The sequence below is a fragment of the Hemiscyllium ocellatum genome, chromosome 6 (genome assembly GCF_020745735.1).
Source record: "Hemiscyllium ocellatum isolate sHemOce1 chromosome 6, sHemOce1.pat.X.cur, whole genome shotgun sequence".
In the NCBI taxonomy this organism is placed as follows: Eukaryota; Metazoa; Chordata; class Chondrichthyes; order Orectolobiformes; family Hemiscylliidae; genus Hemiscyllium; species Hemiscyllium ocellatum.
Window position 1 is genome coordinate 122780628 of NC_083406.1, and position 13217 is coordinate 122793844.

At 43.1% G+C, this 13217-nt stretch overlaps 1 protein-coding gene across 6 annotated transcripts in view; it reads left to right on the top strand.

Moving 5' to 3' along the window:
• The window catches only part of numa1 (nuclear mitotic apparatus protein 1), a 121384-nt gene that overhangs the window by 70323 nt on the left and 37844 nt on the right, over positions 1-13217 (top strand). For all 6 annotated transcript variants that reach the window (XM_060826361.1, XM_060826360.1, XM_060826363.1 and 3 more), the window contains 3 exons: positions 1648-1808; positions 10659-10773; positions 11932-12049. In XM_060826361.1, coding sequence (XP_060682344.1) covers positions 1648-1808; positions 10659-10773; positions 11932-12049 — 394 coding nt within the window. The remainder of the gene's footprint in view (positions 1-1647; positions 1809-10658; positions 10774-11931; positions 12050-13217) is intronic.

A 13217-nucleotide genomic window follows, 5' to 3' on the forward strand; every position in this document is an offset into this window, starting at 1 on the left:
CAGCTAGCTTTATTCCTTTGTTTCTCTGCCTTGAAAATATCCAAGGACCCTCCTTCCACCATGTTTTCAGGTATGCCAAACCGTTGTGACCCTCAGAAGAAAAATCACCTAATCTCCATTTTAAATGGACAACCTGGATTTTTAAACAGTCTTTCAGTGCTTTTAGATCCTCTATAAGAGGAAAAATTGCTCTCCACATCTAACTGGCCAAGAACCTTCAGCATTTTCTTTCAACCAAATTGCCTTTTAATCTTTTCAATTCCAGCAGGTACAAGACTAGCCTGTCTAACCTTTCTTCATAAGGCAACCTACCAAAACCAGGTACAGGTATTAGTCTATTAAACCTGCTTTGAATTCTGTCCAAAGTATTTACATACATCTTTAAATAAGGACCTATACTGAGCACTATAGTCCAGTGTCCTATATAACTGGAAACATAACCTCCTGACTTTTGCATTTAGTTTTCCTTGTGATACATGATAACAGTCCATCAGCTTTCCTAATTATTTTCTATACCTACATGTTGACTTTGTGATTTGTGCATAAGGGCAGCAAGATCCGTCTGCAGTCAGAGATCTGTAATGTCTCACCAGTTAGATAATATGCTTCTCCTTGCCAAAATGGACAGTATGACACGTTTTCACCTTATTCTCCATTTATCACATCTTTGTCTGCATGTTTAACCTATCAAATTTGTTTTTATAACTAGTGATCTCTTCACAACTTTGTTTCCTACCTATCTTTGCATCATTAAATTTAACAGTCATACCTTCTGTCACTTTGCTGAAGTTATGTATATAAATGATAAGCATTTGAAGTCCTAGCACCATTCACTGTGACATATCACATTTGACATCTTGCCAACCTAAAAATGATACATTTACATCTAGTGTTTCCTTTTAGCCAGTTATCTTTAGGGAAGGAAACAGCCATCCTCTACAAGTAAGTCCAGACCCATGGCTCTGTGGTTGACTCTCCACTGCCCTCTGGGCAATTAGGGATGGATGATAAATACTGGCCTAGCCAGCAATGCCCTCATCCCATGAATGAATATCCAAAAAAGGACCCTATACACCTCGAGCTTTTATTTTGCACAATAACTTCTTATAAGACTTTATCAAATGCCTTTTGGAAATACAAGTACGCCATATCTATTGGATCCCCTTTGTCCACAGCACATAACCTCGTCCAAGATCTTGCAACTTATTGTTCAAATGGGATTTACCATGATTGGGATGATATAAACATGATCTGAATGCAAGCCAGTGCCATGAGAGCTGTTTTTGTAAATGAACTGTTTTAGACCTGCTGTAATTTGAGACTCTTTATTGAATCTCCCACTTGCCATTTATTTTTCAGCTATTACCATAAGGTTTGTCCATTGGGTGCACACAATCAAATAACTGGAGCTGAAATTATTGTTATGCGTGTAAATATGTTATAGTTGCCATCTTGTTTAGCAAACTGCTCACTCTGCTGTCACACAAACTTGTCTGGTGACTGGTGGAGACTGTGCATGTTGGGCATCACTGTTTTACTCGAGAGCTATTCACTGGTTCCAAATAAATAGGGTTGATGAGCTAAAAGATATAAAGAAAGGGTCTGCAATGTTTTGGTGGTAGTTATCTCAATCCTTCAATTTTGCAGTTCTGCACCATCTAACTCTCCTACATCGCCCATGCGGGACTTCATGCAAACCCCATTAGTCCAGGTGCGGCGCATGAAGAGACAGCTTGCGGATGCACGAACACTTCGCGATGATTTAGAGATCGAGCTGACTGAAGCCCGCAAGTTGCTTACCGAAAAAGGTAACAGAAAAGAAATTACATTCCTTCACAGATTGATTTCTGGTATGTGTTTGTGCAATGTGAGTGAGGAATCTTGAGGTGATTGTATTCCCAAGGTATTCTCTCTCTTGTCCTCCTCAGCAATGGTGGTTACAGAGCTGGAGACATGCTGCAGTTATGTTTACTGTAATCTTCCTGTATTGATGATAGTGGGCACAGACATTGTGTCTGCTAGCATAAATGGCAACCAAACAGAGACTTGAAAGCAGCCCTGTCACTGAGCTATTGCATTTTCTTTTTACGTTCTCATTAATGATACGTTGGTGTTGCTAGGCATTTGTTTCCCATTGCTAGTTGCTCCGAGAAGGTGACAGTGAACGGCTTTCTTATGGGTGAGTATTTGTAACTGTTTGACATGATTGAGTGACTTGCTAAGCCAGTTCAGTTGACTATGTTGATGTGTATATAGACCCAGACTGAGCGAGGGGCAGGTTCCCTTCCCTAGGGGACATTAGTGACCAGACAGATTCCTGGAATTGCAGGACTGATGTATGAAGAAAAACTGAATTGGTTAGGACTATATTCACTGAAGTTTAGAGGAATGAGTATGGTCCCATAGAAATCTATAAAATTCTAACAGGATTATTCAAGTTAAATGCAGGAGCAATGTTCCCAAAAGCCAAGGAATCCAGAACAAGGGACATAGTGTAAGGATGGCATGGGTTGGCCATTCAGATTTGAGATGAGAAATTTCTTAACCCAGAGAGTAGTGAGCCTGTGGAATTCTCTGCCACAGAAAGCAGTTCAGGCCCAAATAGTGAATGTTTTCAAATGGACATAGATGCCGTTAGAGTCATAGAGATGTACAGCACTCGGTCCAACTCGTCCATGCCAACCAGATATCGAAACCTAATCTAGTCCTACTTGCCAGCATCTGGCCCATATTCCTCCAAACCCTTCCTATTCATTTATCCATCCAGATGCATTTTAAATGTTACAATTGTACCAGCCTTCATCACTTCCTCTGGCGGCTCATTCCATACGCACACCACCCTCTACGTGAAAAGTTGCCCCTTAGATTCCTTTTTATATCTTTCCCTTCTCACCCTAAACCGATGCCCTCTAATTCTGGACTCCCCAACCCCAAGGAAAATACTTTGTCTATTTATCCTATCCATGACCCTCATGGTTTTATAATCCTCTATAAGGTCACCCCTCAGCCTCTCATGCTCCAGGGAAAACAGCCCCAGCCTATTCAACCTCTCCCTATAGCTCAAATCCTGCAACCCTCGCAACATCCTTGTAAATCTTTTCTGAACCCTTTCAAGTTTCACACCATCCTTCAATAGGAAGGAAATCAGAATTGCATACAATATTAACAACACTCCCCAGGACCTTATCATTAAGTGTATAAGTCCTGCTAAGATTTGCTTTCCCAAAATGCAATACCTTGCATTTATCTAAATTTAAACTTCATCTGCCATTCCTCAGCCCATTGGCCCATCTGATCCAGAGCCCATTGTAGTCTGAGGTAACCACCTTCACTGTCCACGACACCACCAATTTTGGTGTCATCTGCAAACTTACAACTATACCTCCTACGTTCACATCCAAATCATTCATATAAATGACAAAAAGTAGTGGACCCAGCACTGATCCTTGTGGCATTCCACTGATCACAGGCCTCCAGTCTGAAAAAAAACCCTCCACCACTTCTCTCTTGTTTTCTACCTTTTGAGCTAGTTTTGTATCCAAATGGCTAGTTCTCTATGTATTTTATGAGATCTAACCTTCCGAGCCAGTCTCCCATGGGGAACTTTGTTGAATGCTTTACTGAAGTCCATATGGATCACGTCCATTGCTCTGCTGTCAACAATCCTCTTTGTTACTTCAAAAAACTCAATCAAGTTTGTGAGACATGATTTCCCACGCACGAAGCCATTGTTGACTATCCCTAATCAGTTCTTGCCTTTCCAAGTACATGTACATCTTGTCCCTCAGGATTCCCTCTAACAACTTGCCCAACAATGTCATGCTCACTGGTCTACAGTTCCTTGGCATGTCCTTACATCCTTTCTTAAATAGTGGTACCACATTAGCCAACCTCCAGTCTTCTGGTACCTCACCTGTGACTATGGATGATACAAATATCACTTCCCATGGCTTTTCAGAGTTCTCAGGTACACCTGATCGGGTCCTGGTGATTTATTTACATTTTGTGTTTTAAGACACCCCAGCACCACCTCCTCTGTAATATGGACATTTTTCAAGATGTCACCATCTATTTCCCTACATTCTTTATCTTCCATGTCCTTCTGCGCAGTAAACACTGCTGCAAAATACTCGTTTAGTATCTCCTCCATCTCCTGCAACTCCACACAAAGGCTGCCTTGCTGGTCTTTGAGGGGCCCTATTGTCTCCCTAGTTACCCTTTTGTGCTTTGATGTATTTGTAAAAACCCTTTGTTTCTCCTTAACCGTTTTACCAAAGCTATCTCATGTCCCCTATTTGTTCTCCTGATATTACTCCTACTGCCTTCTACTATTCTAAGGATTCCCTCTATCTATCCTTGACATGGCATGTGCTTCCTTTTTCTGAACCAAAGCCCAATTTCTTTAGTCATAACAGCATTCTGTACACCTTCCAGCCTTTCCTTTCACCCTGACAGCAATAAATTGTCTCTAGACTCTCGTTATCTCATTTCTGAAGGCTTCTTATTTTCCAGCCGAGCCTTTACCTACAAACATCTGTCCCCGATTAGCTTTGAAAGTTCTCGCCTAATACCATCAACATTAGTCTTTCTCCAATTTAGAACTTCAACTTTTAGATCTGATCTATCCTTTCTATCCCTATTTTAAATCTAATAGAATTATGGTCACTGGCCCCAAAGTGCTCCCCCACTGACACCTCAATTCCCTTGTGTTATTTCCCAAGGTCAAATTTTGCACCTTCTCTCTTAGATATATTCACATATTGAATCAGAAACAAATTCCTCTCCATCTCAACCCTTAACACGATGGCTGTCCCAGCCTATGTTTGGAAAGTTAAAGTATCTTTGGGATAAAGGGATCAAAGGATATGGAGGGAGAACTGGAACAAGATACTGAGATGGATGGTTGGCCATGGTCATATTGAATGGCCTGTTCTAACTCACATTTTCTAGGTTTCCATGAGCCAGTTGAGTGGATAATTTTAGTATATTAGATTAGATTCCCTACAGTGTGGAAATAGGCCCTCCTGCCCAACAAGTCGTTCACTTTGGTAGGAATAACAAGATGATGGATTACTGGGCTAATGGTAGGCTACTTGGTAGTGTGGATGAGCAGAGGGATCTTGGTGTCCATGTACACAGATCTCTGAAAGTTGCCACCCAGGTAAATAGTGCTGTGAGGAAGGCATATGGTGTACTGGGCTTTATTGGCAGAGGAATTGAGTTCCGGAGTCCTGAGGTCATGTTGCAGTTGTATAAGACTCTGGTGCGGCCTCATCTGGAGTATTGTGTGCAGTTTTGGTCGCCATACTATAGGAAGGATGTGGAAGCTTTAGAACGAGTGCAGAGGAGGTTTACCAGGATGTTGCCTGGAATGGTAGGAAAATCTTATGAGGAAAGGCTGAGGCACTTGGGGCTGTTCTCATTGGAGAAGAGAAGGTTTAGGGGAGATCTGATAGAAGTGTATAAGATGATTAGGGGTTTAGATAGGGTAGATACTAAGAACCTTTTACCGCTAATGGAGTCAGGTGTTACTAGGGGACATAGCTTTAAATTAAGGGGTGGTAGGTATAGGACAGATGTTAGGGGTAGATTCCTCACACAGCGGGTTGAGAGTTCATGGAATGCCCTGCCCGTATCAGTGGTGAACTCTCCTTCTTTATGGTCATTTAAGCGGGCATTGGATAGGCATTTGGAAGTTATTGGGCTAGTATAGGTTAGGTAGGATTCGGTCGGCGCAACATCGAGGGCCGAAGGGCCTGTACTGCGCTGTATCCTTCTATGTTCTATGTTCTATAAGTCTACACCGATCCTCCGAAGAGCGATCCACCCCCTCTTTGATTAATTCACCTAACACTATGGGCAATTTAATATGGCCAATTCACCTAACCAGAGCACCTGGAGGAAACCCACGCAGACACTGGGAGAATGTGCAAACTCCACACAGACAGTCGCCTGAGGTTGGAATTGAACCTGGGATCCTGGTGCTGAGCGGAAGCAGTGCTAACCACTGAGTCACCGTGCTGCCACAAAATGACATTGAGCAATAGCAGAGGATGGTTTACCATTGAAAGAATGTAGATGCATAAAGTCAATCTGGCATTTGACTTTGAAATAAACGTTCAGGTGAAGGTGTTCCCATGGCATTACTGTTCTTGTTTGAGCTAATGTATCAGCAAGGCACCTGTCCTCTTGCTGACCTCCTGTGCTGTGGAACATGGGAATTATGCTGAATAGGTCACAGGCATGTGTTCTAATGCAAAAATAGTTGGAAAAGCAAATGGGGAGGATGACCCAGAGTCTGCAGAGGATAGACAGGTTAAGTCGGTGTGGATAAGCTTGCCATATGGAATATAAATGAGGGAAAGAATGAAGTTATGCATTTTGGCAGGAAAAATAGAGGAACTGGATATTATGTAAATGGAGAAAAACTGCAGAATACTACAAAGCAGAGGGATTTGGGAATCCTTGTCCATGAATCCAACAACACTAGTGTCCACATTCAGTGGATAGTAAGGACAGCAAAAAGAATGTTGGCCGTTATTTCAAAGAGAATGAAAAATAAAAATAGGGAGATTTTGCTAAAACTAGATCAGGCACTGGTTAGACCATAACTGTCAAACACTTTACTGCCCCTTATCTAAGAAAAGGTATACTGACATTGGAGGCACTCCAGAGAAGGTTCCCTATGCTGATACCAGCTATGAAGAGTGTCTTCTCTCGAGGGGTTGAGTGAATGAAAGGCTACCTTATTGAAATATAGATTCTTATGGGACTTGACAAGGTATATGTGAAAAGATTGTTTCCCTTCGGGGAGAGTCCAGGGCCAGAGGATGTAATCTCAGAATAAGGAGTTCCCCCGTTTATAACCGATAAGGAGGAATTGCTTCTCTGAGAGTAGTGAATCTATCCTGCTGAGGACAGGTGAGGTGATTAAATATATTCAAAGCTAAGATAGACATGTTTTTAATTGATAAGTTTAATCGACTCAACACAGACATCTATTATAAACCGACTGACTCCCACAGCTACCTGGACTACACCTCCTCCCACCCTGCCCCCTGTAAAAACGCCATCCCATATTCCCAATTCCTTCGTCTCCGCCGCATCTGCTCCCAGGAGGACCAATTCCAACACCGCACAGCCCAGATGGCCTCCTTCTTCAAGGACCGCAGATTCCCCCCAGACGTGATCGACGATGCCCTCCACCGCATCTCCTCCACTTCCCGCTCCTCCGCCCTTGAGCCCCGCTCCTCCAACCGCCACCAAGACAGAACCCCACTGGTTCTCACCTACCACCCCACCAACCTGCGCATACAACGTATTATCCGCCGCCATTTCCGCCACCTCCAAATGGACCCCACCACCAAGGATATATTTCCCTCCCCTCCCCTATCAGCGTTCCGCAAGGACCACTCCCTTCGTGACTCCCTTGTCAGATCCACACCCCCCACCAACCCAACCTCCACCCCCGGCACCTTCCCCTGCAACCGCAGGAAATGTAAAACTTGCGCCCACACCTCCACACTCACTTCCCTCCAAGGCCCCAAGGGATCCTTCCATATCCGCCACAAGTTCACCTGTACCTCCACACACATCATCTATTGCATCCGCTGCACCCGATGTGGCCTCCTCTATATTGGTGAGACAGGCCGCTTACTTGCGGAACGCTTCAGAGAACACCTCTGGGCCGCCCGAACCAACCAACCCAATCACCCCGTGGCTCAACACTTTAACTCCCCCTCCCACTCCACCGAGGACATGCAGGTCCTTGGACTCCTCCACCGGCAGAACACAACTACACGACGGCTGGAGGAGGAGCGCCTCATCTTCCGCCTGGGAACCCTCCAACCACAAGGTATGAATTCAGATTTCTCCAGTTTCCTCATTTCCCCTCCCCCCACCTTGTCTCAGTCGGTTCCCTCAACTCAGCACCGCCCTCCTAACCTGCAATCCTCTTCCTGACCTCTCCGCCCCCACCCCACTCCGGCCTATCACCCTCACCTTGACCTCCTTCCACCTATCCCACCTCCATCGCCCCTCCCCCTAGTCCCTCCTCCCTACCTTTTATCTCAGCCTGCTTGGCTCTCTCTCTTATTCCTGATGAAGGGCTTATGCTCGAAACGTCGAATTCTCTATTCCTGAGATGCTGCCTAACCTGCTGTGCTTTGACCAGCAACACATTTGCAGCTGTGATCTCCAGCATCTGCAGACCTCATTTTTTTACTTTAATTGATAAGAGAATCAATGGTTATGGGGAAAAGGCAGGAAAGTGAAATTAAAGATTATCAGATCAGCCATGATCTCACTGAATGGCGAAGCAGACTCGCTAGGCTAAACAGCCTCTTCTTATGTATTGTAGTCTTATGGCCCTTTGGGATCATTGGGATCGTTTTTTTTAGGCTGCCTCTCTCGCTTGCTAATTATGTTTTGGGGCAGCATTTAGATGACTACGTTATTGAATAACAACACTCGAAGCTTGACACCATCCAGGAAAAAGCAGCCCAATTGATTGGCACCACATCCACTCTGGCACCAACACTCAGTAACAACAGTACATACCATCTACAAGATGCATGGTGGAAATTCACCAAAGAGCCTTAGAGAGCACCTTCCAAACCCACAACCACATCCATCTAGAGGACAAGGGCAACTGTTACATGAGTATACCACCCTCTGCAAGTTCCCCTTCAAGTCACTTGCCATCCTGACTTGGAAACATATCACTGTTCCTTCACTGTCGATTGGTCAAATTCTGAACTTCTCTCCCCAAGGGAATTGTGGGTCTCCTTACACCACATGGACTGCAGCAATTTAAGAAGGCAGTTCAGCACTACCTTCTCAAGGGCAAATGGGGATGGGCAATAAATGCTGATCCATCCCATGACGCTCTCTATCCACAAATGAGTTTTTTAAAAAAAAGCTGGGTTCAGGAGTAAGAAGAAGAAGAAAACTAGTGAATCTACCCAGTGGAATGATCTTTTCCTGGCACATGCATCTCGTAACATGTTAGGTTACATGAAAACCTGGCTTGGATTTGATTGGGACCCTTTTCACGATTCTGTTTTTTACTGACTTCAGTGAATAGCTCTGCTACCTCTGAGTGAGACCCACTTCAGCAACCTAATCACACAATCTAGGGCTAGACCAGAGTTGTGGATTCATGGGTTCAGATCCTACAGTGGCAGCTTGTGGAATTGAAAGCCAATCTTTGTAAAGATAACTATGAAATTGTCATCAATTGTCAAAAGAATGTATTTAGTTCATTCATGTCAGTTACTGAAAGAGATCTGTGATTCTTATTTGGTTTGGTCTTCACATGACTACAGATCCAAAGCACAAGGTTGAATCTGAACTCTTGTCAATGTCAGTTACGGATGGGTATCATGTGCTGGTCTTGCTAGTGATGCTAGAGAAAGTGAGGACTGCAAATGCTGGAAAAGCACAACAAGTCAAGCATCATTCGAGGAGTCGACATTTCAGGCATAAGCCCTTCATGGTCTGCGGTGCTTTTCCAAGCCACACTTTTTGACTTTGCCAGTGATGCTCATATTGTACATTTGAATACCAAAATATTATGGTTAACATGCTCAGTCAGTAATGAGAATAGTCTGCAATATTACCATTTTGGATGAGACATTAAACTGGGTCTTTGCTCTCAGGTTGACCTGAGAGATCCCACCGGCACCATTCAGGCTGTCCCGAGGTTCTCTCAAATGTTTATCTGCCAGCTGAGATGTTTTGGTCATCACCTTTATCATGGTCACGGGAACTTTTGTTCAAGTGTCTTCTGTGTTTCCTACATTACAACAGTGACTACACTTTGAAAGTATTTCATTGGTTGGAAAATTGCTTTGGAATATTCTATGGTTATGAAAGATATTATAAAATGGCAATTATTTCTCCTTTTGTATACATCTATTTTCTAAACAGGAATCAGTACCGTTTAATGAGCAGCACTCACCTGTAAGCCAGCAGTTCCTGTGTTTGTAACCTACTGCAGAGACTTGAGCTTGTAATCCAGCCTGACACTTGTAGGCAGCCTACTGCACCTGGTATTCCCAGGCGGTCTCCCATCCAAGTACTAACCAGGTCTGAGTCTGCTTAGCTTCCGAACCCTACTGCGAATCCTCTTGTAAGGATGCCTGCCTTGAAGAAGTTTTCCTCCTCTCTCTACAAGAATCTCAGGGAGCCCCTCTCCCACTGCAACTCCCAGATCTCTCCCCTCCCCACCCCACCCTTCTCTAGCTTATCTCTCCATGCTTCCAGCTCACTGCCTTTATTCCTGATGAAGGGCTTTTGCCCGAAATGTCGATTTCGCTGCTCGTTGGATGCTGCCTGAACTGCTGTGCTCTTCCAGTACCACTGATCCAGAATCTGGTTTCCAGCATCTGCAGTCATTGTTTTTACCTAGTTGTAGGCAGCACTGAGGGAGTCAGTGCAAGGCTGAAAAGTCAGATAATCAGCCCTCAGGATTGGCGAGGGGAGTCAGGTTGCTGTATTGTGAGCTGCAGTTGTTTGGTTAAGACATTGAATGAAAGTGGTTAGTGCAGGTGATCGTGTCAGGTTGGAGGGTAGAGTCACCAACATCAGAACTAATTGTAAGTGGGGCAGACTTATCTTCATGCTGTCTCTATGATTTCCTTGTTCTCTTTCACTAGAAACGCAGATCTCAATCATGCAGCAGAAGATCGAGCGTCTTGTGAAACTGACTGAGAAACAAACCAGTGAGGAGGATTCTGATGAACTCAGCAATATGAGGGATAAACATGAAAGGTATCTGTGCAATTCCAAAATCTGTTCTGAAGGCTGAAAAGCACACCCACCTGAGGGGCAATGATATGATGAACAGAGGGAAGTAGTTAAGTAATCTATTTACAGCATGGAAAAGGGGCATTTATTTTTTGGTTCATGTCTGTTTCTACACACCACGCAAGCTGCCTACAACCCTCTATCTCATCCTGTCATCCGGTTCCTTCATGTTTATTTGCTTTCCCTTAAAGAAGAACATTTTGTATGCATTCAGTCATTCCATAAGTAACAAGTTGTATATTCTGACCACTTTCTAGGCTTCTTATAAAAAAGCTTTCCTAAATTCCCCTCTGGTTTTATTACGACTAACTGATATTAAATGGTCTCTAGTTCTGGTCTCGTGCATTAAGTTGAAATATTTTCTCTGTGCCTATCCTGTCAACCCCTTTCATAATCTAAAAACATCAGTTGCATTACTCAGCAACCTACCTTGCTCTAGAAGAAAAGGCTCAAGTTTGTACACTGTTTCCTGATCAGCATGATCTTTCCATTCTGATTTCTTTTTAGTGAATAAAGTTTGTACCTCTTCTAGTGCCTCCACATCCTCTTTGTAATACAGAGAGACAGTACTCCATGTGGCCCCATCAAGGTTTTGCACAGATTTAATGTAACTTCTCTGCTTTTCAGTTCTAATCCTTTTGACATTAAACTTGTTGAGTTTTTTTTCCTTATTTCAGCAGCCTTTAGTTAGGTGTCTGTCCAGTTTATACAAGAAGAACAATGAGTTGTCTAGTGGTGTTATGAGAGAAGGTTTCCTCTTTCACTGTATTGGCTTTTAAAACCCAGAATTTTGACTTCATTGTCAGAGTACTAAATGTCCAGTTGTACGTCCAAAGTGGCAGTTAGGGGTAAGAAGAGTACCTTTCAGTTACTGAGGCCTCTATAGTGGCATAGTTGAGATATTGCGCAGGATCCTCTTCCACTTCTCCCAATGTTTGATGGATTTATTTTTTGGTTCATGGTATTGAGAAAGAAATCATAGACTTCCATCTGTAGATTTCTGCAGTGCTTTTGAAGGTATTTTCATTCTGTTGTTGGTTTGCCTGTGGAATTTTTCTGACAGTAAAACATTATGTATTTTTTGAGTTCTCTAACCACTGAAAACCTTCCACTTCTACCCAGTTTGTTAAATAGGCTGCGTGATGCTCAGAAGCAATGCCAGGATCTGAAAACTGAGAAAAACCAAACCGAACGAAAGATTGATAAGCTTGAAGAAGAAAATGGAGATCTTTCGTACAAGGTATAATTTTCAGTTATTGTGCTATTGTTTCCTGATTCTTGAAAGAAGTGTCCTTGAGTGGATCTATTGCTGACATGAATTATGAAGACTCGTGCAAGATTTAAAAAGTGCTTTTACATAGCCTTTTTCGCAATCTCAGAGCATCCCTAAATACTTTTTAAACCCGATAAAGGACTTCCGAAAAATTATAATTTAGAAAATTACATAGCACCTTCCAAATCCATGACCGAGACATATTTGAAAGTCTTAAGGGCTGCAGAAACATGGGAATATCAACATCTGTGAGTTCCTCTCTGAGCCACTCATCATCCAGACTTGGAAATATATCGCCATTCCTTCAGTGTTGCTGAGTCAAAATTCTGGAGCTCTCTACATAAAAACATGGACTGGAGCAGTGCAAGAAGCCAGTTCACCGCCACGTTCTCAGGCTCAGCTAGGAATGAGCGATCAATATTGGCTTAGCCAGAGGTGCCCACGTCCCAGAAGTTAATTTCAAAAATGTAAATGGATATTTATCTGAGTTGGGAAAGAAAAAACTTCAGATCTGCCCCTCCTATCAGACAAGCTAACTAGAAGGAGTAATCTACTTAGTCCCTTGAACCTACTCAAACTCTGAGCAAAGACACAAGGAGCACCACAACCTGCATATTCCTTTCCAAATCATACACCATGCTGAATTGGAACAGTAGTGGTGTTCCTCAAATATTATGGGGTCAAAATCCTTGTAATTCCTTTCTGACAGCACTATGGATGGCATTGGTATAAAAAGGAAGATTGTCACCTTCTCAAGGGTTGTTGATAAATGGTGACCTGGCCAACAATATGCACATAAAATAAAATAGGCACTTTCCTGAGGTTTCATGTGTTCTTCGGTCTGTTTTTCATATTCATGTCAGCTTGGCTGAGTTGATTACCCTTTCTTGTTTGGTGCCTGAGAGGGCTATGGGTTCCAGTCCCACTTCAGAGACTAGCATAGACAATTTAGGCTGATATTGTCATGCAGTACCAAAGGAGTGCGGTCACCAGCAGGTGAATTTGTCACTTGTGGGACTTTGTCGCAAACTAATGCAGAGTCTGCTTGTTTCATCATGAAGGTTTAATTTAGTGATATGATGATTCGTTGTATTTCGAGTGTTTTTCTTTCTTCGTGTTAGCTACCTACATTTGC